At 46.7% G+C, this 23,141-nt stretch overlaps 1 protein-coding gene and 1 non-coding gene across 2 annotated transcripts; one reads left to right on the forward strand and one right to left on the reverse strand.

Annotated features, from left to right (window-relative positions):
• Positions 1 to 294: 294 nt before the first annotated feature.
• Positions 295 to 21,325, forward strand: Pcp4l1 (Purkinje cell protein 4 like 1). The gene is made up of 3 exons (XM_040737205.1): positions 295 to 545; positions 19,159 to 19,213; positions 20,190 to 21,325. The coding sequence occupies exons 1-3, from the start codon at positions 537 to 539 to the stop codon at positions 20,330 to 20,332; spliced, it is 207 nt and encodes a 68-aa protein (XP_040593139.1). The 5' UTR covers positions 295 to 536; the 3' UTR covers positions 20,333 to 21,325.
• Trnak-uuu lies at positions 14,979 to 15,051 on the reverse strand. Its single transcript has one exon. It is a non-coding gene; the product is annotated as a tRNA-Lys (tRNA).
• Positions 21,326 to 23,141: the final 1,816 nt, after the last annotated feature.

Here is a 23,141-nt window from a genome sequence, read left to right on the forward strand (position 1 = left end):
GGGGTTAGAGAGATAGCATAAGCCTCAAGAGCATTTGCTGTCCTTCCAGAGGACCAGAGTTCAGTTCCTTCGAATACTACTTTCTATTTCTCTCTCCTTCACCGTTTTCCCACTTCGTTTTCTGTCTTCTCATCCCCCGACGGTCTCCCCCTCCTTCCCGCTCTCTCTGTCTTACCCTAGTTTGGAAATGCAGCAGATTTCTGAGCCTGCCACCACTGGGTTCGAGGAGCCGTCAGTCTGCGGTAGACCGAATTTCTATTGGTTGATCTGGAGGCGGGGACCGGAGCTCACTATAAAAGATGGGGCCGGTCAAGGCGCGAGGAGCTGCTGACAGGACCTGGTCAGAAGGGGTCCCCTAAGCAGAGCTTCAGGCAGAGCGCCCAGAACATACCAAGCAGCGGCTCCGGGCGATCACTTTCTCCTCCGAGCCCGCTAGGGCGCCTGCCCCGGAGCCCCGCAACTCTCGACCACGGTCCACGCATCCCCCGAGGACCCTCACCTCACCTGAGCCTGCCACGCCTCGTCCGGCCGCCGGGATGAGCGAGGTGAGCGGAGCCGCTCCTATGTCGCCCCTCCACCCCCACCTTGCACGCGCTCCGGGCCAGGGCTGCGGCGGGAAGAGGCTGCGGCTCTAGGTCCCCGGGAATCGAGGGGTACTCTCTGGGTGGACGCCACTGCCCCTCTAGGACAGCCCCCAATCTCCTGGCTCCCTGAAACCACTGGAAATGGGGTGATTTAGCTTACCAACTGTCGATAGCACTTTGGGGAAGGGGTGACTGGTGTCAGCTGTAGGCGGGAGCCGAGCTCTCAGGGTGATCAGCTGTCTCTTGGGATGCTAGTCCTCTGCATCTTATGGCCCCGAGGTTACCGTGGCGTTCCTTGCTGCCTGCCCTCACTTCGGTTCTATCCAGCCTCCCCTAGGCAGCAGCCAACAGCTCCATCCCTGGCCACCTAACCCCCTTCAGGTGGCACTTTTCACTCATTCAGTGAGGAACGTTGGGGTTACCTGTCCTGTCTTCCATGAGCATTGTGGTAGAAGCAAGTCCAACCCCTGGGAAGATGGTCCCTTCTAGAGTAGACCTCTTACATCGAAGTCTTCGGACGGGTTCTGAGGCCAACCCAGTGGTTTAATTGGTTGACTCTTTTCAAAGAACACTGTCCATGGTAAGACTTTGAGAAAACCTGTCCTATTGTCTGTCTCATCGGTGGCACCCCGGGCACATCGTCGTAATTTGTGGCAAGGATTCTTGTTCCCAGAAGATGTAGGTATGAACAGTGGCATCTCGTGCTTTCCTTCTGTGGTCCCTTTCCTAGTGAGCATGTCCTTGTGTTCAGTCCGTTTCTAAGCAATCTGCCAGCCCCTTGTTCGGTTATGTACTTGTAGCCAGGCCTTAGGAGTATCAGAGAATTTGTGCTTCTGCTTTCTATCTGTAATACGAGGGCGATGCTGGTTGTTCTAAAAGATTAAATTATATGTGCAAAGTACTTTATACACTAGCTGCTCTCTCTCTCTCTCTCTCTCTCTCTCTCTCTCTCTCTCTCTCTCTCTCTCTCTCTCTCTCTCTCTCTGTGTGTGTGTGTATGAAGTCAGATGGTTACAAAAAACCAGTATAAGATTTCCCAAGGATCGCTTAGTGATAGAGCACTTGCTTAGCATGAGTGAAGTTCTGGATTCAATCTCCAATACTGAAAGAAGAGAGAGAGAAAAAGAGGTAGGGGAGGCAGAGAGAGGCAGAGAAAGAGAGAGATGGGAAGAATGAGAGAGAGAGAGACACACACACAGGGACACACACACACACACACACACACACACACACACACGCTGAGACAGAGACATACAGAGAGAATTCTCTGGAGTCTGGGCCCTAGTTTAGATAGGGAAGACGATTATTTTCAGTAGCTCTGCTGACTACTGCTGACCCAAAGTCATCACCTAGGGAGTCAATTAGTGCCAGCTGCTGTGTTGTCGTGGTTGCCATGCCCACTGAGTTTATTCTGGAAAATCCATCGAGTCTGGTGGCTGCAGGGAAAGAGAGTAGCTTCCAGTGCTTCTGCTGTTTGCCACTGTGATCATGGCAATCCTGTAGATGGAAAATAATAAAAGTAAAAGGAGTGACCTTTCTCTGGCCTTTTAGCTCTACATGAGAAGAGAGGCTCTCTTTGCCCGCCCCCCACCCCATCACCAAGATCTAGGGTTCAAATCACCCCTCCCACCATCAAACTACTAAATATGACCATTTTATTTTGTTTTTGTTTGTTTCGAGACAGGGTTTCTCTCTATTGTTTTGGATGCTGTCCTGGAACTCACTCTGTAGACCAGGCTAACCTGGAACTCACAGAGATCCGCCTGCCTCTGCCTCCCAAGTGCTGGGATTAAAGGCGAGCGCCACCACCGCCCGGCTTAAATCTGACCATTTTAGTACAAGCCACCCCCTGGGAATTTATCCCATGGCTACGCTGATATGGCCTGTGGTTAGTTTGTGTATGTAAGGTACACATGGACCCTGGGTAGGACAGACCATTAGAAGATGTAAAAAGGTGACATTTAGGGGAGTGGCAATGCTTTTGTACGGTAACCTGGTGTGTTCTTGGGGAAGTCAGATCTTGGGGTCCCTCTAGACAGCAGCTGAATTTGATTAGCCTTAATTAGGGGCTCTGCAGAGTAAGAGTGGGATCCTCCAGTGGGGACTCTGTGTGTAAGAGTGCCTCCAGCCTCCTAAGCTGCCACAGCAAACTGGTCCTAGCTAGCAATTTAGCCATCCAAGCTGCCTCCTAAAACAGAGAGGAGCCTTGCTTCAGGGATGATTATTTATAATATCCAGAGGCAGCCACCTGGGTGTACACAGAGACCAGCTGTTTCTAAACCAGAGCCCCAGGGGGGGATCTTGGTCTCCCTGCAGGCTAAGAACCAGTCTGTTTTCTTCCGCTTATAAAAAAAATATATATGATAAAAGCGGAAGTGTTGCCCGGAGTTCTGGAGCTCCAGGGAGACTCTGAATGGCTTCACTTCTCTACCCCATGGATCTCATTTTTCAAGTTGATGCACCCAGGCTGGGAAAGTCCTGTACCCTGAATCTTATGTAATTTCACCTCCCCCCACCTGCTTATTTCCTTGCTTCAGAGACACTGCTCAAAATGAGAAGATTTGGGATGTCTTTAAGAGATTCCATTTCAGTTGAGGAACGACTAGAGGTGGGCCCTCTGGACCAGGGCAACTGCAAGTGTAAGGGTTCTGGCAGGGCTGCTGAGCGGGGCTGCTAGCTCTGCCTTCCCTTGGTGGCTCTCCGCTGTCACCCAGTACTGCAGCAGAGCATTACCCTGAGCTGCGGGGACTCATCGCCAGCTTGTCTGTGTTCATAGCTGGAGGCAGGACTTGATTGCTGTGAATCACCGTCTGTCTCCTGTAGTTTAATAACTTTCCCCTGGTTCCTGTGAAGCTTGGATATAGGAAATACATCAGTCTCCGAGGGCTCTTCCCTACAATCCCTTTTTATGCAGTTTAGCTGGTTGTACAAAGCAGAACTGCAGGGTTTTGCACGTTGCATTTCTCATCTGTGAGAGACTTAATTGGAAGAATCCTTTGGTCCAGCAGTCACTCTGCTGAAATGGGAGTCACGGATTACTGGTGACAGTCCCCACAGTTCCTTTCCTGAGTTTTAGCTGGCAGGGGACAGAGCAAGGAACAGATTATCTAGATCATTAGGAGAGGACTTAAAACTGCTGCTCTCTCCTTTATCATTCTTTTGATGTGTTCTTACCTAGTGGAAACAAGATACTGCTCTTTAGGGATCCCCCATCCCCAGCCATGCACATCCGCCTTTATTTGCAACCTTCCCCACAAATGATATCAATCAGAGTGATAGAGTTCTATTGTGTCTTCTGTGAGCCAGTTGTTAGGGAACTTGCCATCCAAGTCTCTCTCTCTCTCTCTCTCTCTCTCTCTCTCTCTCTCTCTCTCTCACACACACACACACATTGATGGTGTATTATTATTATGGTTAAGATGAACATACAACATAGGACTGTCTACTTATTATTAGAATGTCTTCTAACTCTGGAAACCTGGTTTTCAAAACAGAGAAGCCAGAATTTGTTTTTCAACTTTGTTCATCCCACTTTGGCTCACCCATCTAAGTTGCTGGCTTTCGCTGCTTGAATAAGATTTTCTGGTTGGTAAGAAGTTGATGGTTTTGTCATTTTCTTTTTTGGGGGTATAAAGATGACTCATTCTCCCAAATGGAAGCCACAATAAGTTGTCCCATGGAATGTCAAGTTTCTGTGGGGCAGGTGACTACCGGGAGTGTGGTGAGTGAATCTGACGCATCACTCCTCCCTGTCTGTGGAGGGGCCTGCCTCGTGGACACCTTGGAGACTGTAACCCTGGTTAAGGGGGGAGGGGCGATAAGGCAACAGCTGTCTTTTCAAAGTGTTGATTCTGTGAATGCTTACCTTTTTTTTTTTCATTCTACTTTTCCTGAGTCTGGTTCATCATAGAAAAATTAAACTTTGTTTTGCAAAAAAATTCTAGGTAGAAAGTCGAGTATGCGCCAGGTGGTGGTGGCGCATACCTTTAATCCCAGCACTCGGGAGGCAGAGACAGGTGGATCTCTGTGAGTTCCAGGCCAGCCTGGTCTACAGAGTGAGTTCCAGGACAGCCTCCAAAACAATACAGGGAAACCCTGTCTTGGAAAACCAAAAAAAAAAAAAAAAAAAAAAAAAAAGAAAGTCGGGTATATCTTTTAGCAGGATAACCCCCAAATGAGACATCAAGACATTCTAGTGACAGAGTTTTAGATTTGCTGAAGCGCTCTAAAAATCATCTGGTTGAGTTTGTACAGTACTAAAAGACTCGGGCACGGTGCTGCCGCTGTCTCTTTCCAAATGAATTTTCTTCAGGGCTCTTTCAACTTGTTACTCCATTGAATACAGAGGAGTCTCATTTACATGCATATTTTTAAACAATATGGCACAGGAGATGGAATCCAGAGCAAGCACTTTATCACTAAGCTATCTTTTCCATTTGAATTCTTATTTTTAATTAGTTTATATATGGAGATGTATGCTTGTACTTTGATATCCTCATGTTATGGACCTTTGCCTCCCAAATGGCGAGATTACGGGTACTCACCAGCATCCCCAGCTCCTTTTGTATGTTCTTTTGAGACAGGTTCACATCAAATGGCCCATTCTTGCCTTAAACCAGCAGTTCTCCTACTTTTGCTTGCCCCCCCCCCCCCTTCCCTCAGTGTCTGACCCAGGAGCCCACTATGTAGCTCAGGCTGGTCTGGAACTCTCTATCCTCTTTCTCTGACTCCCAAGCACTGAGATGACAGATATGTGTCACCATGCCCCCCCCACCTGTAGCATTCTGTGTGTCTGTCTGTCTGTCTGTCTGTCTGTCTGTCTGAAGACAAGGTCTACTCTAGCCCAGGCTAGCCTCAAACTCACTTATGACCAACGATGACCTTGAACTACTGATCCTGACTCCACCTCCCTAGTACTAGGATATACCACTATGCTAGGTTTTATACAACCCTGGGGATCAAACCCAGGGCCTTATACATGCTAGGCAAGCCCTCTGTCTACTGAGCTACATTCCCAGGCCTTATCTGTAACTTTTTTTTTGAGACAGGGTTTGTCTATGTAAAAGTTCTAGCTGTCCTGGAACTTGATCTGTAGACCAGTCCGACCTCAAACACACAGAGATCCTCCTGCTTCTGCCTGCCAAGTGCTGGGATCAAAGGTGTGCACCACCACCAGGATTAATTTCCAATGAATATATTATAAATACGTTCTGTAAGCAACAGAAGCAGTGTGATTTAATAAAATCTGAGTAAGAAGATAGAACTTTTAGAGCCCCACAAGCCTACATATTTACCAATAGGGTGCATTTTGGTAGAATACTAGATGTCTTAGTCACTGTTCTATTGCTACAATGATACTCTGACAGAGGCAACTCTTGCAAGAGAAAACATTTAATTGGGGCCCCACAGTTTCAGAGGTTTGGTTCATTATCATCATGGCAGAGAGCATGGTTTCTAGGATGCCATGTGCATGATTTTTCAAATTCATATACAAAACTTGATCCTCAAAATGGTTTGAATATACTGCAAGAACAAACTAAGGGTGGAGGTAATAGGGAGATTGCTCAGTTAGTAAAGCATTTGCCTATGACCCAAATTTCATCCCCCAAACCAAAATGGGAACACCCCCCCAAGAGACCCCAACAACAACTTGTGCAGTTGTCAGAGGCTGCGCTTGTGGGGGCTGCAATCGGAGCCAGCTGAGCAGCACCAGGTTCCTACCTGAGTCAGGGAGTGTGGATGAGGGAAAGGCTAGCTAAAAGGGGCAGGAACAGAGATACAGGACAGCTGTCGGGAGGGCAGATTCAATCCATGCTGAACGCACCTTAGTTTATTCTTACCCCATCTTATGCATTCAACCAACAGTGAGAACAAAATGGCAGAAGACTCCTATTATCATGTATACGGGGCAAAGAGATTTACTTCCTTAATCCTCCAGGTATCTGGTAGCCACACCTGCCATCAGGTCTTTAGGGTCTATGCACCTGGGCCCAAACCTATTATTTAGATAAGAGACATCCACCACCAAGGCTATAGATTTAAGGACATAAGGACATTTTTGAATTCTCTCTGACCATTAGTCAAAATGAAACAGACTCCTTTTCACAGGTCCTGACATGCAGTGGTGTGCATTTGCAATCTCAGTATTGGGAAGGCAGAGATAAGTGGATCTCTAAGCCTTGCTGATCGGTCAGGTCAGTCTAATCAGCAAGCTTGAGACTAGTGGGAGACCCTATCTTAAGAAACGAGGTGGCCAGCACTTGGGAGGCAGAGGCAGGCGGATCACTGTGAGTTCCAGACCAGCCTGGTCTACCGAGCGAGTTCCAGGACAACCTCCAAAGCCACAGAGAAACCCTGTCTCGAAAAACCCAAAAAAAAAAAAAAAAAAAAAAGAAAGGAGGTGGACAGCTCTTGAAGAACTGTGTTGAGGCTGAACTCCCTCCACTACATGCACTACTCACATGTGTACACATCCCTGCCACACGCATAGCACACACACACACACTCACACACCCATATACACACTCACACACATACACACACTCACATACACACACTCACAAGCACACACACTCACATACACACACTCACATGCACACACTCACATGCACACACACTCACATGTACACACGCACACACTTACACACATACACACACTCACATGCACACACACACACACACAGTAAGCTAAATCAGATACAGACTCATAACTACTTTGTGAGGTACACATCTGTAATCCGAGTATCCAGGAAGTGGAAGCAGAAGGAAAAAGCGTTTGTGGCCCCCTGGGTTATGTAACAGTTCAAGACCAGTCTCAGCTATGAAGGAAGATGCTTCATCAAAAAATAAATGAATAAACACACAAAGGCTGAGGCTGTCTGTAACTCAGTTGTTGACTTGCTTGCCTAGCATGTACAAAATCCTCAGTTTGATCTCCAGTTCCACATAAAACAGGATCCTGTGATCCCAGCACTCAGGAGTTGGGGTGGAGGTGGGGGCAGGGATAAGAAGGTGGAAAAGATCTGAGTTTGAAGCCTGGCTGTGTTTCATGAGAGTTTATGGAAAGGGAGACAGAGAATACGAGAATGAGGAAGAGTAAACAAATAAAACAACAAATGCCCCTCCTCCTTTTTTGTACAAAATCTGCATTCCTCCAAAGTGTCTTTAAATAAATGCCTAGAAGCCCAGACTTTATTATGTCTAGGTATGGTGCTGTGTACCCATAATCCTAGTACTTAGGAGGCGATAGCAAGAAGATTCAGAGTTCAGTGCATACAGAGTTCAAAACCAGCCTGAGCTACATGAGACCCTGTCTCAAAACACGGAAACAATACAAAAGCCTAAAACAGCAACAACAACAAAACCCAAACAAACAATGAACTTAGACCTTGTGATCTTCTCACTAATCACACCTACCCAAGCCAAGTTCCCTCCCGAGCTCCCTCCCTTCCTAGCCCAGGCTGTACCCAAGCCAAGTTCCCTCCCAAGCTCCGTCCTCCCTAGCCCAGGCTGGTCTAGAATTCATTGGCTCAGACTGGCCTCAAACTCAGAAATCCTCCTGGTTCAGCCTCCTGACTACTGATGTTACAGGGGTGAGCTGCCACAGGGGTGAGCTGCCACAGGGGTGAGCTGCCACAGGGGTGAGCTGCCACAGGGGTGAGCTACCCTCATCAACTCTGTAGCTTGATTTCTGCTTCCCACTGGGTGACTCCTCCTGAGGGCTGTCTCACCTGGTTCCCAACCAGGGGAAAGTGGTGCGTTTACTGTGTTGTGTGCAGTGCTGCCTCCCTCCCACACAAAGCCCTCCAGCTGAGTGTTTGCTTTGTAGGCTGTGGGGGGATTAATACGTTTATTTTAGAACATTAACACCATGGGTGGGATGCACATAAAGATTATAGTAATAAATGAAGCTTTGGCTTTACTCTCTCTCTCTCTCTCTCCCCTAGTCCTCAGTATGGGGTAACGGCACAGCTCCAAGCTGTGCTCAGAGGGCTACAAATAACCACTCATTAAACTGTGGCAGCCGGGGCTGAGAGGAATGGGCAGGGGCTGTTGACTCACTGCATACCACGGGTTGGCATGGGCAAGGGACTCTGCCCCTGACTCTAATGGGGGTACTGCTATTCCAGGAAACAGTGGAGTGCCTAAGGGGAGAGATACAGAGCAGAGGACTATTCTAGGAAGCAGGGTTGGGTGGCTAAATGGGGAGAGACGGACAAACCAGGGGACTGGGACTGTTCAGGGTGAGGGGCGTCTGAGGTGTCAGGCATCTGGCCTATATTCTCTGAATTAGGAGAGGAATGTGCTTATGGAGGAACTAGAGTAAAGGTTCCTAGTTCTCTTTCTGTTATTTTCTTGAGGGTGACCTTGAGCAAGTCTTTCTGAAGCTGTTGGAGGACTGCAGCTGGTTGCTGAGCTGAAGGAGTTGAAACAGTTCCAACAGTTTTCCAAAAACAGCAGTCCAGGGTCGAACAGGGGCACTTACTTCTGTAAGGGCCTTTAGCAGTGACTTTCATTTAACACTGGGGGAGAACACGGTGGGGGTAGGAGCAGAGTCTACCACCTGGAGAAATATCCACTAACTTGTGCCCCCTTTAAAATATCCACTACTTTAGTTCCTGAAAATGGAGTTTGTGAAGTCTCCAATTCATGACAATACAAAGACAAAAGGTGCCTCCAAAGCCACAGAGAAACCCTGCCTCAGACCTCCCCCCCCAAAAAAGATAAAAGGTGGGGCTCTTTGAAAGCTCATAATTTAGAATATTTTGGCTTCAAGCTCTCTTTAGGTTTCTCTGCTCTGGTCTGCAGAGACAGAACTGTGGGTAACCGTGGCTGTGCATCGAAGCTTCGTGATTGGGGCAGTACTAGAATTTGTGTTTTCACCTGCATAGCCCAAGTCATGTCGTGCAAATGCAGGATGCAATTGGCCCCAGTACAATGATCTGATTATCGCTGCTATTAACCGTCTGTGATCCCTCTTTAAAGAGACCCAGAGTGTGAAGAGTATGGAAAAAGCCAAATAGTTTACCCTTCCCCAAACTGGTTCTTAATTTGCTGCTTGAAAAAGGGGTGGGGGGCTACACTCTCCTCCTCTTCTGGTGATGATGGTTGCTATGGTAACACCACTAAAGAGGAAATCAACAAGGAAGAAAAGGAACAAGGGAGCGGGGCAGGGTGAGCTGGTCCTGTATAACACTGAGTTTTAGGGTACCTGCCCCCCAGTAGTGACAACTGGGAAGGAGCAGCTAATCTGCTGCTGCAAGGACTGCCTTGGGGTGCTTTGCCAAGACAATGATGACTCAGACAATTATTTTTGGATCTTGATTTTTTTCTTCTTTCTGTGTTTCATTCCTTTTTTATTTTTAAGACAGGGTTTCATTATATAGCTCATGCTGACTTCGAACTTATGGTCTTCTTGACTCATTCTTTTTTTTTTTTTGGTTTTTCGAGACAGGGTTTCTCTGTGGCTTTGGAGGCTGTCCTGGTACTCGCTTGGTAGTCCAGGCTGGTCTCGAACTTACAGAGATCCGCCTGCCTCTGCCTCCCGAGTGCTGGGATTAAAGGCGTGCGCCACCAACGCCCGGCTCTTCTTCTTCTCTTCAAGAATGGTTTTTCTATTATGTAGCTCTGGCTGTCCTGGAACTTGCTATATAGACCAGGCTGGCCTTGAACTCACAGAGATATGCCTTACTCTGCCCCCTGAGTGCAGGGATTAAAAGCATGCTCCCTAGCACCCAGAGGTAGCAATCCTCTTAACCACTGAGCAATCTCTCCAGCCAGGTAGTAATACTCTTAACCACTGAGCAATCTCTCCAGCCTCGCTCACCCCCTTTAAGATTTATTTTCATGTGTGTATAACGATTTTGCTTGAGTGTATGCAAGTGAACCGTGGGCTTGCCTGGTGCCTGAGGAAGCCAGAAGAAGGCACTGGAACTGGAGTTAAAGATGGTGATGAGCCAGCATGTAGGTTCTGGGAATGGAGCTTGGTCCTCTGGTACAGCAGCAAGTGCTCCTAACCACTTAGTCTTCTCTCTAGCTTTAATAAGAAAATCTTTAAATTTTGTTTTAAGCCGGGCGTTGGTGGCGCACGCCTTTAATCCCAGCACTCGGGAGGCAGAGGCAGGTGGATCTCTGTGAGTTCGAGGCCAGCCTGGTCTACAAGAGCTAGTTCCAGGACAGCCTCCAAAGCCACAGAGAAACCCTGTCTCGAAAACCCCCCCCCCCAAAATTTTTTTTGTTTTAAAACCTATTCTATGGTGAATCATGCCTGCGATCCCAGCACTTAAAAGGTTAAGGAGGATTGCCATGAGTATGATATAAGCCAGGATCACAAGACCCTCTTTCAAAAACAAAACAAAACAAAAACAACAACAACCCCAAACCAACCCCCCCAAATCTTTTTTAATATAAGTTATTTATCAGATATGTGATTTGTAAATATTTTCTTTCTGCCTTTAGCTTGTCCCTTTCTTCTCTTAGGAAAAAATCAGTTTATAATGTTTTTCTGAGTTTTGCTTTAGGTATACCTAAGATTTTTTTTTATCCTAACGTTGCAAAAACTTTCCCCCTATACTTTATTCTAAAAATTTACACTTAATTGTAGCTGTTTTATTGAGGCAGGATTTCTTTCTTTTCAGTTTTTCAAGACAGGGTTTCTCTATGGAACAGCCCTGACTGTCTTGGAACTCCCTCTGTACACCAGACTGGCCTCAAACTCAGAGATCCACCTGCCTCTGCCTCCTGAGTGCTGGAATAAAAAGGCGTGCGCCACCACACTCCGCTTTGAGACAGGATTCCTATGTAGTGCTGGTAGGCATGTAGCGCTGTGAAACCAAGATCTCAAACTTGCATGAGTCTTCCTGCCTCTGCTTCTTGAAAGTGTAGGTTTTGTGTATATTTGTAGTTAATCTCTGCAAGGTATAGTTTGAGGTGGGCTTCTTTTGTTTGGTTTTGCAAGTGACTGTCCAGTTGTTCCCTTACTCTTTATTGAAAAGAAGATTCCTCCTCTCTTTCTTGCCCCAGAGTCCCCCTTCTGCTGTTTTGTCACATGTCTTCCATTATTTTCTCCTGTTTCTCAACATCTCTTCCTCCCCCTCATGGTCCCCTCTCTATTTTCATCTTGCTCGTGCTCCCGAGACATCCTCCCCTCCCGTCTAGAGTCTGCTATTTGTCTTTCTGAGTCTGGTTTAGTTCTCTTACCATCATGATCTTCCCTATCCTTTTAATGTTATTGCTCCTCAGACCTTGGTCCCAGGCCCACCCTGGTTCTTTTCGTTCTAATGGTACTCGGAAAAGAAATTCACGTCAAGGGGAGGGCCAAGCAGACACAGAGAGGGGTTTGAGAGTAAAAGGAACTGATTGTCCTGACTTGTAGAAAAGAGAGGGGATGAGACTGGGAGCTCAGATAGGACAGGATCTCATCTGGATGCCGATAAAAGTTCTAGGAAGGTTGAAATGGGCAAGTATGTGGTGTTTTCCTGTGCTGCAGCCGGACGAACAGGGTAGACAACTTACTGGAGGGAAATTCTAGAGAAAGGGAAGATGGCCCGATCTACATCTTAAAGCCTAAAGGAAAAAGTCCCCTAACCCAGCAGGCCTTTTGTCTTCCCCCCCAGCCCCCAAAGTGGGAGAGGAAAGTACACAACTTTGAGCTGCAGAGAAAACAAAAGAATACTCATAGGGAATTGGCACGCATTGCCAAGATGATGGCATGGAACATTGTTGGGATCCATTGGGCCCAGAGGAGAGAGTGAAGGAAAGAACTGCAAGAAGGTAGGCAAGGGAGGAGACTAGGGCTCTCTAGGGAAAGCAAGGGCTGATGGGCTTCACGGTTGCTAATTAGTGTTTGGTACTGAGAGGAATGAAACAATTAGTCCTATGTGGGCAATGACATTGAACTGAGCCGAGCTCCAAGCTCACTAGAACTGGAATAATGGTTTTGAATGCTAGCAAGGGAGTCATTTGCTATGGAAATGAGTGGGATGATCCTGCACATGTAATTCTCAGACTCTGAAGGGCCGGGATGTGGCCCTGTGAGTGAAGACTATGACTAGTCCCCAGAGGTCAGTTTGGTGTGTCAGGAGGCCCAAGGAGCAAGCACTGGGAAGCAAGCCGGATGGTCAGACCCCAAACAGAGCAGGAATCTGAGTGAACATTCATGGTCTGGGATAAAGTCCTCACAGAGCATCTAAGATTGCACTTTAATGAGAAGGCACGGTCCAGCTCTCCAGTGTTCCCTGTGGAGTATATGTGAAGAAGATGTTTTGCATGTGGATTGGAAAGCTAGACTTTGGATTCAGCTACTAAAATGTGGGTATAGAATTAAGTCATGATTCCTGAGATCTTTCTTTCCTACCTGGGGATTGGTGTGCTGTATGTAATAACTTGTATAGTCGCATGGTTCACACTAGAGTTCTCCCTCACGTTCATGTGGGTGAATGTGAGTGCACACACATGCACACTTTAGTTGGCAAACTAACTAGTTATCACATAACATAGTGTGTTCAAGAGCCTGGACTCTAGCTGGGCAGTGGTCATGCACACCTTTAATCCCAGCACTCGGGGAGGCAGAGGCAGGAGGATTTCTGTGAGTTTGAGGCTAGCCTGGTCTACAAAGCGAGTTGAAGGGCAGCTAGAGCTGTTATGCAAAGAAACCCTATCTTGAAAAACAAAAACCAGCCCGGCGTTGGTGGTGCACGCCTTTAATCCCAGCACTTGGGAGGCAGAGGCAGGCGGATCTCTGTGAGTTCGAAGCCAGCCTGGTCTACAAAGTGAGTTCCAGGACAGCCTCCAAAGCCACAGAGAAACCCTGTCTCGAAAAACCAAAAAAAAAAAAAAAAAAAAAAAAAAAAACCACCCAAACAAGCTAAAAAACCCCAACCAACCAAACAAAAAAGCCTGGAGTCTAAAGTTAGACTTTGCCTTTCTGGCTTCAAATCCTGACCTTGTGGTTTAAATCTATGATCTTAGGCCAAAAAAAGTAATCACTCTTGACCTCAGTTCCTGGTTTGGAAAATGGGAATAACAATACCTATTTTATGGAGTTATCAGAATAACAGCATGTTGGTGTTCTCAATGTTCATACAAAAGTAACAGATTGATAGAATTATCTATGTGATAATAAGCAGCAGGGTAAGATAACATGCCCAAGTCTTTGGTTCCTGTCAGTTCTCCTAGTTGGATCCTGTAAGGAGAAGGAAGGCTTTGCTGAAGTATTTTACCATTGCTATTTCTGACCAGAAAGGAGCAGAACCCCTGAGGGGTTTGCGATCCACACTTGCCTAGAATGAGGGGCTAAGAAGAGGCTGAGAAGCAACGATCTCTTACAGCTCTTGAGCTGTCATCGCGCCTTTGGAGATATGAGTGTTTGTAAGGTGTTCTCTTATAGAGCACCGGATGACCTTGAAATATGGAGCCTGATGCCTGCCCGTACATGAACCAGACCACCCTGATTTATCTATAGCCGATGACTTTCCAGAAAACAACCAGAACGCTGAGGCAGAGGACCAGTGAGCAAACTGAGTGTCGCGTAGAGGCTGTCCAACTGTTCCTACCCCCAACAGATCACAACAGCCGATCTAGAAGTGCCGTGATCCAGAAGTGCAGTGCCCACAGTGGCTATTTTGAGAACCGGCTAGAAAGAATGGAGTGGGGGAGGGGCGGGAAGAAGACCCTCTAGCACTTCTCAACGGATGTCGTGAGGGAGATTTCACCGTGTGCTGTGAGCAATGGGGCCCTTACAGGACTCCTTTCTGGCCTCTCCAGTGGAAACTCTTGATCTTAGGTTATGACCTTTCATAAATATAACCCAAATGGAGCTGGGAACCCTGGGAAGCCAGATCAAGCCACTGCTCTATTCCGAGGCCAGGCCAGGCTCAGGGAAGAGGGAAGATGGCAGCCTGTGTGGTTCAGCCCTGACTCATATCTTTTAGAGAGTTTTTCAGCTCTAGACCAGGTGCCATGAGAAGGAAACAGCCCGTATTAATTATTTTTCTAGTGTTGTGGTAAAATATGTTGACCAAGGCTACTTACAGAAGAGAGTTTGTTGGGGTTTACAGTTTCAGAGTTTACAGTCTGATAGTGGCATGGAGACAGCAGGTGTTAGGAATTGATTCTGAAAGCAGAGGCTGAGGGCTCACATTCTAAATCAGGAGCATAAAGAGAAGAGAATAAGCAAGAAAATGGTGTTGTCTTTAAATTTTCGAGAGCAGCCTGCCTTCAGTGGCGCACACTCCCCTCAAGGCCACACTCCTTGAGTCTCCCCAGGCAGCATCACCATCTGGGGGCTGTCTGGTTTGAATGAGAATGGCCCCAGGAGCCATTCCCTGGTGACTCTGAGGTGTGGGCCACACCCACTATAACAATGTCACACCTCCCAACAGTGCAAAAGCCAAGCACCCGAACAGGGACTTGAACCCTGGACCCTCAGATTAAAAGTCTGATGCTCTACCGACTGAGCTATCCGGGCTCTTGAAAATCTTCCTTCTAAAAGGGCACCACCAGGCAGGGGTGGCGCACGCCTTTAATCCCAGCACTCGGGAGGCAGAGGCAGGCGGATCTCTGAGTTCGAGGCCAGCCTGGTCTACAGCGCAAATATAACAAAGCATGTTATGTTTTGAAGGCTATCTTGAACTCCTGATCCTTCCGCCTTCATCTTCCAAGTGCTAGGACTAGAGCCTGTGTTTCCAGATCCTCCTAACATTTTATTAGAATAGTTAACCAGTGTTGAAAGTATACTTCAGTGTGCATCTCTGTGCCTGAAATAGGACAGTCATTATTAACACACTATTGTACTGTGTCAGCATGTGAAGAAACTTGGTCTGTGGAGCCAGGAGTCAGTCTTCCTGTGTTCCAAAACCAGGTCTATCATTTTCTTTCTTTCTTTCTTTCTTTCTTTCTTTCTTTCTTTCTTTCTTTTTTTTTTTTTTTTTTTTTTTTGGTTTTTCGAGACAGGGTTTCTCTGTATTGCTTTGGAGCCTGGCCTGGAACTAGCTCTGTAGACCAGGCTGGTCTCGAACTCACAGAGATCCGTCTGCCTCTGCCTCCCGAGTGCTGGGATTAAAGGCATGCGCCACCAACGCCCGGCCAGGTCTATCATTTTCTATTTGTATGACTTGGCTTTGGGCAAGATATAGAACATTGTTCTAAGGTTTGTTTCTTCACCTATAAAATAGGATGACCTCAATGAATTAAATAGGGTAAGTTTCACACACAATAATAAATACTCAGTAATTATTGCTTAGTCATCTCCTCACTGTGCTATCTAGTTTTATGTCAACTTAAAACTATCTGTAGTCATTTTGAATGAGAGAGATTCAATTGAGAAAATGCTCCCATCACATTGTCCTGTGGGCAAACCTGTATTTTATATTCTTGATTGATGTGAGAGGGACTGGATCACTGTGTGTGGTGTCACCTCTGGGCTGGTGGCCCAGGGTACTATAAGAAGGCAGGCTGGGCATGCCACTGAGCAGCATTCCTCCATGGTCTCTACCTCAGTGTCTGCCTCCAGGTTTCTGCCTCAAGTTCCCGTCCTGACCGTCTTCAGGGATGGACTGTGATGTGGAGCTGTAAGCTGGAATCAGCCCCTCCCTCCCCAGGTCGATTTTGTTCATGGTGTCTATTACAGTACAGACCCTAACGAAGACACTTTCCCTGGAAGAGAGGGACGGACAGCATCTTCATTGATTTCACTTTAAATCCACAGCCAGTAACCTCAAGTGGCTCTCACCCTGCTGTGTCGCACAGTCACTCACTTTCTTAGATGGCTAGGTCACTCATTCTCGTCTTTTCTCAAACCTCTAACGTTTCTTGCTGTAGCAGCCTTACTTTTGGGCCACCAGCCAGCTCCCAAATCATGACACGGAGACATGTTTTCCTTATGAGTGTTGGACCTTATCTTCTGCCTGTCCCGCCAGCTCTTAGAGATGTAATTTGACCTCTTTCTCTTCATCTCTGTTTTGCCTCATGGATTTTTATGTTTCTTTCATTCTGTATGTCCCACTCCATGTCTGGTTGGTGGCTGCCTGGCTGACTGGCCCCAGGTGTCACCCTCTCTTCCTTCCTCCTCTTCTCTCTTCTCATTCTTCTCTCTGCCTGCCAGCCCCGCCCATCCTTCTACTGCCTAGCTATTGGACACTCAGCTTTTTACTAGACCAATGAGGTGCCTTAGGCAGGCAAGGTAAAACAAATGTAACTGATTTCTCACATAACTAAACAAATACAGCATAAACAACTGTAACACATCTTTGCCTAGTTAAAGTAATATTCCATGACATCTTGCCCTTAACTCCAATGACAATTGCCCTTCTTGTTCACTGAGAAAATAGGAACACTCAGTAGAGATCATCTGTACATTCCCATCACACCTGCTACCAGTCTGCCACCATTCCTATCTGTAAATGCTGTGCGAATACTCTGTCTACAGCCAACCCTTCCACTTACACACTCTGTTTTTGCTGCTTATTCGAGATGCCACTCTGGTAATTATCCTTTCTCTCTTCCATCACCAATTTTTCCTTCTCCACTAAATTATTCCCATCAGCATCCAGATCTCCTGCTTTAACGAACACCTTTCCACAACCTCATATCCATCCCAAATCATTGTTCAGTTTTGCTGTCTTTAAAGAGAAAGCTCTTTCAGAGTTCTCTGACTCAAAGCTGCACCTGCCAATCTAGCTTGTTAGCACAAAACTTCTTGGACGTCTGATACTCTCTGTCACTTGTCACTATGACCCCAGTCTAAATGCCCACTCTCCTGCTTACAATGATGTGAAACTGTCCTGATCCCATCCCCACGGTTTACCTCTTTGTCTTCTGTGGTTTATTCTCTGCCCGTAAAAACATGGTAGAGAGGATGCAACATGACCAGTCTCCTCACACCCCTGCTGCCATGCCTCCTTGCTCATGAATCGCTTACATTGTAATCTGAAATAAACCCTTACTATGAAAAACAAAAACAACAACATGCTAGGGACAGGGGCATCATTGCACACACCTGTCATCCCAGCACTTGGGAGGTGAAGAGCTGGAGGCAGGAGGATTAATTAGTTCAAGGGCTACCCGGTCTGCATAGTAACGCCATGTCAAACAAGCTAGCAAATGACAAACAAGAAACATCCCCTCTTGGATGGTTAATAGATATCCCAAACTTGTTTTTAAAACAAAAACCAAAAGGCCTCCTGATCTTCTCCCTAAAGCCCATGCCATTAGCTGTCTTCTCGGTAGCAGGAAGAGAGGACACCTTTTTTCATTTGTCAGGCCAGTTCTCCTCCTCAGGAGCCACCCTGGACTCCCTCTTTACCACGGCACCACTTCCTTACCCCATTAGCCCCCTTGGTCGTAGTTTGAAAAGAATACGCACAGCCGCATCACTTGCTCCACATTGCCACTGTCCTGACTCCAGCTACCATCTTCTCTTGCTTGGGTTACTGCAGTAGTCCCTCCCCTCCCCCCAGGCTTCCTGCTTCCCCTTTCATTTGCCTTTTGTGCAAATCGGAGTTCTCCAGTGACTTTTGCTTCTAGTCAAAGAAATCCCTCACTCAGTCTCCCCAAGGCCCTATATAATCTGCTCCCCTATAGCTAGGTCTCCATCCCTCCTCCTTCTCTCCAGCTATGCCTGGACCCCGATGTTCTTCAAAGAGGCCAGTCATACTTCCTCTTCAGGGGTTTGCCAAGGATATCAGGTCTTCAGCACCTTACCCCTACAGCTTCTTGCTCAAGCGCCTCCTTTCTTTTTTTTTTTTTTTTTTTTTTTTTTTTGGTTTTTTCGAGATAGGGTTTCTCTGTGGCTTTGGAGGCTGTCCTGGAACTCGCTTGGTAGTCCAGCCTGGTCTCGAACTCACAGAGATCCGCCTGCCTCTGCCTCCCGAGTGCTGGGATTAAAGGCGTGCGCCACCAACGCCCGGCCAAGCGCCTCCTTTCTGAGAGACGCTTTCAGGGGTGGTGATATAGTTCAGGGTTAAAGCACTTGTCTAGCATGCATGAGGTCCTGGTTCAATCCTCAGTACCAAATAGTAATAAATAAATAATAATAACAACAACAACTCCACAGTTGGCCCGATAGACTTTTCCTGACAGCTATGTAACGGCCCATTCCTCTGGCCTTATCAAGCCTCCATTACTCCCTACCTTGCCTTTTCTCTAGTACTTTTTATCATCCTTACATCATAGTTGCCTTGTTTGTCTGAATATCCCTCGAATGAGCTCTGTGAAGGCAGGGTTACCTTATCTGTTTTGTCCTTTACAATTACTCTGACATCAATAAATACTCATTGATTACATTCTTTTTGAAAAAGTCTTCATTAAATAGCTTGCTATGTGGCCCAAACTGGTCTGGAATTCACGACAATCTTCCTGCTTCAGTCCCATGAATGCTAGGATTAGAGGCATTCTCTGTCACGCTGGGCTTATTGAGTGAATGTCGATGATTTTTCACCTGATCTCAAGACACACTGCTTGGAAAGGTTTGGGAAATATGCCTGGTCATGGGAAGCTTGAGTGTACATAAAAGATCCAAGGCAGGGGAACCTTCATTCTTCCATGCATGTCTCATATTGTTATTCTTTTCTTCCAGCTTAACACAAAAACACCCCCGGCAACCAACCAGGCATCTGACCCTGAGGAGAAAGGTAAGTGAGGCTGGGCTAGGCTGTTAGCAGAGCTAACGGAGGTGGAAACATGATACTAGAAGGACTGTGAATCTAGAAGCTCCCAATACCAGATATCAAAGGAATAAGGGGTGGGGGCAAGTGAAACCAGGGATTACTATAGCTCTAGGTTCTTGCTACTTTTTCCTGAGATGTAATTATATCAGCATTCTCTTGATTTTATCAAGTAAAGTCTTGAATGGTTGGGAAGGGCGGGCAAAGTGATAGGAAGGGGCCAGCAAGATGTCTCAGTGGGAAAAAGTGCTTGTTTGCCAAGTTTGATGACCTCAGTTCAATCTCCAGGACCCACATGATGGAAGACAAGAAGTGGCATTCACAATTGTCCCCTGACCTTCACACATGGGGCACATACAGATGGGGGGAGGAGTAATCTATTTAAAATGATTTGTTTATTTAAAAAAAATTCTATGTATGAGTTTATGTGTACCACAGGCATGAAGGTGCCCAAAGAGGTCACAGGGTTTCAGAGTCCCTGGAACTGGAATTACAGTGTAAACCACCAGATGTATATGCTGGGACTGTACCCCAGGTCTCTCACAAGAGCATTAAGTGCTGTTAACCACTGAGCCATTTCTCCAGCCCCACAAAACATTTTTGAGTGTTGGAAGAAACTTATCAGATAATCCAAGACACTGTTCTCCATTAGAAATTGAAGGAAGGAAGTATGCTTTGGGATTTGAATGGCAGGATTTAGGAATAAGTGATGATAGAAGACATTTGTCACTTGAGCCAAGAATTAGCAAAACGTCTTATGGTAACAATGCTAATTCGAAGCCTAGCACCCCAACCTTCAGAATCGTCAGTCTGTAGTCCTTGAGAAGACTGGGGGACCTGAAAGTCCAGCTCAGTGTGGACTCACAGCACTGTACTTGAGGTTTGGAGGAAAGGGCTGGAATTGGTTGGGCTGACTCACGAATGTGTCTCTAACTGTCCACAGGGAAGGCTGGCAGCATCAAGAAGGCTGAGGAGGAGGAAGAGATTGACATTGACCTGACAGCTCCAGAGACAGAGAAGGCTGCCCTTGCGATTCAGGGCAAGTTCAGGCGATTCCAGAAAAGGAAAAAGGATTCCAGTTCCTGAACAGCCAGCCTTCCCTTGTCCTTCCAATTCCCCTCTGCCCTTCACAGCTCTGACTCTCCTGTGTCCCTTTATCCCTCTGGCCTCTCCTAGAGGCAAGCTTAACCTTTCTATATTCTCTTCTCAGGCTCCCTTAAGCCATCACAGTTGTAGAGACACAAGAAGACTGCAGTTGGTAGTCTCTAGGCTAAGGGTGGATCAGTCCCTTGCAGAGAACAAATGGCTTTGAGGTTTGCCCTTCCTCTGCCCCCAAAGCTAAGGGCAGGATGGGAACGCCTTCAGAGTGCAGCGCCTGAGGGTGGGGTGTATGTATTCTGCAGGTTGCAGCATTCACACTCCAGGTAACACTTTCTGGTCCTTCGGCACCATCCCTTCCATCTCCCATGACTGAGCCACAATGCCGCTGCCCTTTCCCCTGGGCAGACATAAATCAAGGAGCTTACAGAGTGTGGTGGTGCATGCCTTTAGCCCCAGAACTTGGAAGACAGAGGCAGGTGGATCTCTATATGTTCAAGGCCAGCCAGGGCTACATAGAGAGAGACTCTGTCTCAAAAAAAACCCTGCACCCCCCCCAAAAAAATCAAGCAGCTTAACATATTAGTGCATGCTGAGTAGATTCCTTCCAAGGAAAGAAAGCAGGTAGAGAGGCAAGAAAACTCTTCCTTCATTGTCCAGGTCTGAAATCAGAGGAGCCAGAGATGGCAGAAGGTTCAGAGAAAACTAGGAAACATTTAAGAAGGAAAGGAAAGTAGAGAAGGGTGAGATGTCTGAAGCTGCAAGTTATTGTTAAACGCGTATCACACGAGGGCCTCTCTGGCCTTTGCTGATCTGCCTACCTCTTAATCTACCCCCATCTCTAGTCATCCCCAGAGCCACGAGAGCCAAGTGACACCCTATCATTCTCAGCCACCCCACTGTGGAGTCAGGGCAAAAAAGTCACTGTATGTGATTTTAGCATGTTTAGTAATCATAACAATAAAAAGACCTCAAATGGGACCATTGAATCTCTACTAGTCGTTTTTCCCCCTTGGGTTAAACATGAATGTAAGCCCACTGGCTTGGGGAGGGGTAGAGAAACTGCCTGAGTTTCATGGTGTCTCAGGAAACTAATCCAGCCTGAGTAAATTTCAGCTGAAGCTAACTAATCCAGCCTTCCTTCTCCTGACCTTGGCCTCACCTTGATGCAACACCCACACCGAGTCTCTCTGCCGCTGTCACCACCCCCAGGGTGCACCTGCCAGGATGATGTCTTCCTGCGCTCCTGCCAGCTATGAGCACACTTGGTACATTGCATGTCTCTGGAAACAAACCTATTCTTCCCTGCTTCTTATCCACAGATGGCCTATTCTAGATTCCCCCGTTTGGTCTTCCTCCCAGATTCTCTCCTCCCCTGCTAGTGTTTATAAAGTTGAGATGGAGGCAACAACTCTGGACACTAAAGAGTACCATTCTTGCCGGGCATTGGTGGCGCACACCTTTAATCCCAGCACCCGGGAGGCAGAGGCAGGTGGATCTCTGTGAGTTCGAGACCAGCCTGGACTACCAAGCGAGTTCCAGGACAGCCTCCAAAGCCACAGAGAAACCCTGTCTCGAAAAACTAAAAAAAAAAAAAAAAAAAAAAAAAAAAGAGTACCATTCTTACACGGAGGGTTTTAACCAGGAATCAAATAAGAACAGTGATTTTCAGGTGAGCTAACATTGCTGAGAAATGAATGGTCTCTACACATGAAAATGACTCAAGACTGAGCAAAAAAAAATCATCTGTACTTGCCACATTTCTCTTCCTTTTTTTGTGGAGAGTGATGATTGGAGCATTTTCACTACACTAATCAGGCACAGAAACACACCCTTTTAATCCCAGCACCGGGGAGGCAGAGGTAGGCAGACCTCTTGAGTTCCAGGTCAGCCTGGTCTACAGAAAAAGTTCCAGGACAGCCAGGGCTATACAGAGAAACTCTGTCTCAAGAAAAACATAACAAAATGGTTTACTTTGTAATCCAGGCTAACATAGAACTTGCTATGTATCCCAGGCTGTCTTTGAACTCACAACCCTGCATTAATTAGCCTCCCTAGCAGCTTGGATTACAGCCTTGTACCATTATCCCCAGTTAATGCTTTTTATTTTGGTAAACTTTGTAAAGCATAAATTTTTAGCATTTTTGTTATTCATTTTTATTTTATGTATACCATGAGTTGGGGATTTTGAGTTAATTATTTTTATCTGTGTTTTGCTTGCATATATGTGTGTGTACCATGTGTGTGCCTGGTTCCCATGGAGGTCAGAAGAGGGCATCAGATCCCCAGGAACTGGACACGGTTGCCAGGCATCATGTAGGTTCTGGGAACCAAACCCGGGTTCTCTGGAAGAACAGCCAGTGCTCTTAATGGCTAAACCATCATACTAGTCTTGAGTTGTTTATTTTTTATGTATGTGAGTGTTTTCCTGCATGTATGCATGTGTACCATGGGCATGCCTGGTGTCTGTAGAGGCCAGAAGACTGCATTGGATTTCCCTGGAACTGGAGTCACTGGTGGTTATAAGCTGTCACGTGGGTCCTGGGAAGTGAACTCGGGTCCTCCACAAGAGCAGCTTTATCTCTCCAGCCCCCAAATTTTATCTTTTAAACAACTCCCATCCTCTATTCCTAACCTCTGTGAATTTAATTGCTCTACCACCCATATCTATAGTTTCATTTTTTAAGCACACCATGTGGCTGGTGTCCTGAAACTCAAAGATTCCTCTGAGTGCTGAGATTATAGGGGTGTACCACCATGTCTAACTCTGTGGCAGGCTTTCCAACCCACTCCCAAA

This window comes from Mesocricetus auratus, unplaced genomic scaffold (assembly GCF_017639785.1).
Source record: "Mesocricetus auratus isolate SY011 unplaced genomic scaffold, BCM_Maur_2.0 Super-Scaffold_100676, whole genome shotgun sequence".
Classification (NCBI taxonomy): domain Eukaryota; kingdom Metazoa; phylum Chordata; class Mammalia; order Rodentia; family Cricetidae; genus Mesocricetus; species Mesocricetus auratus.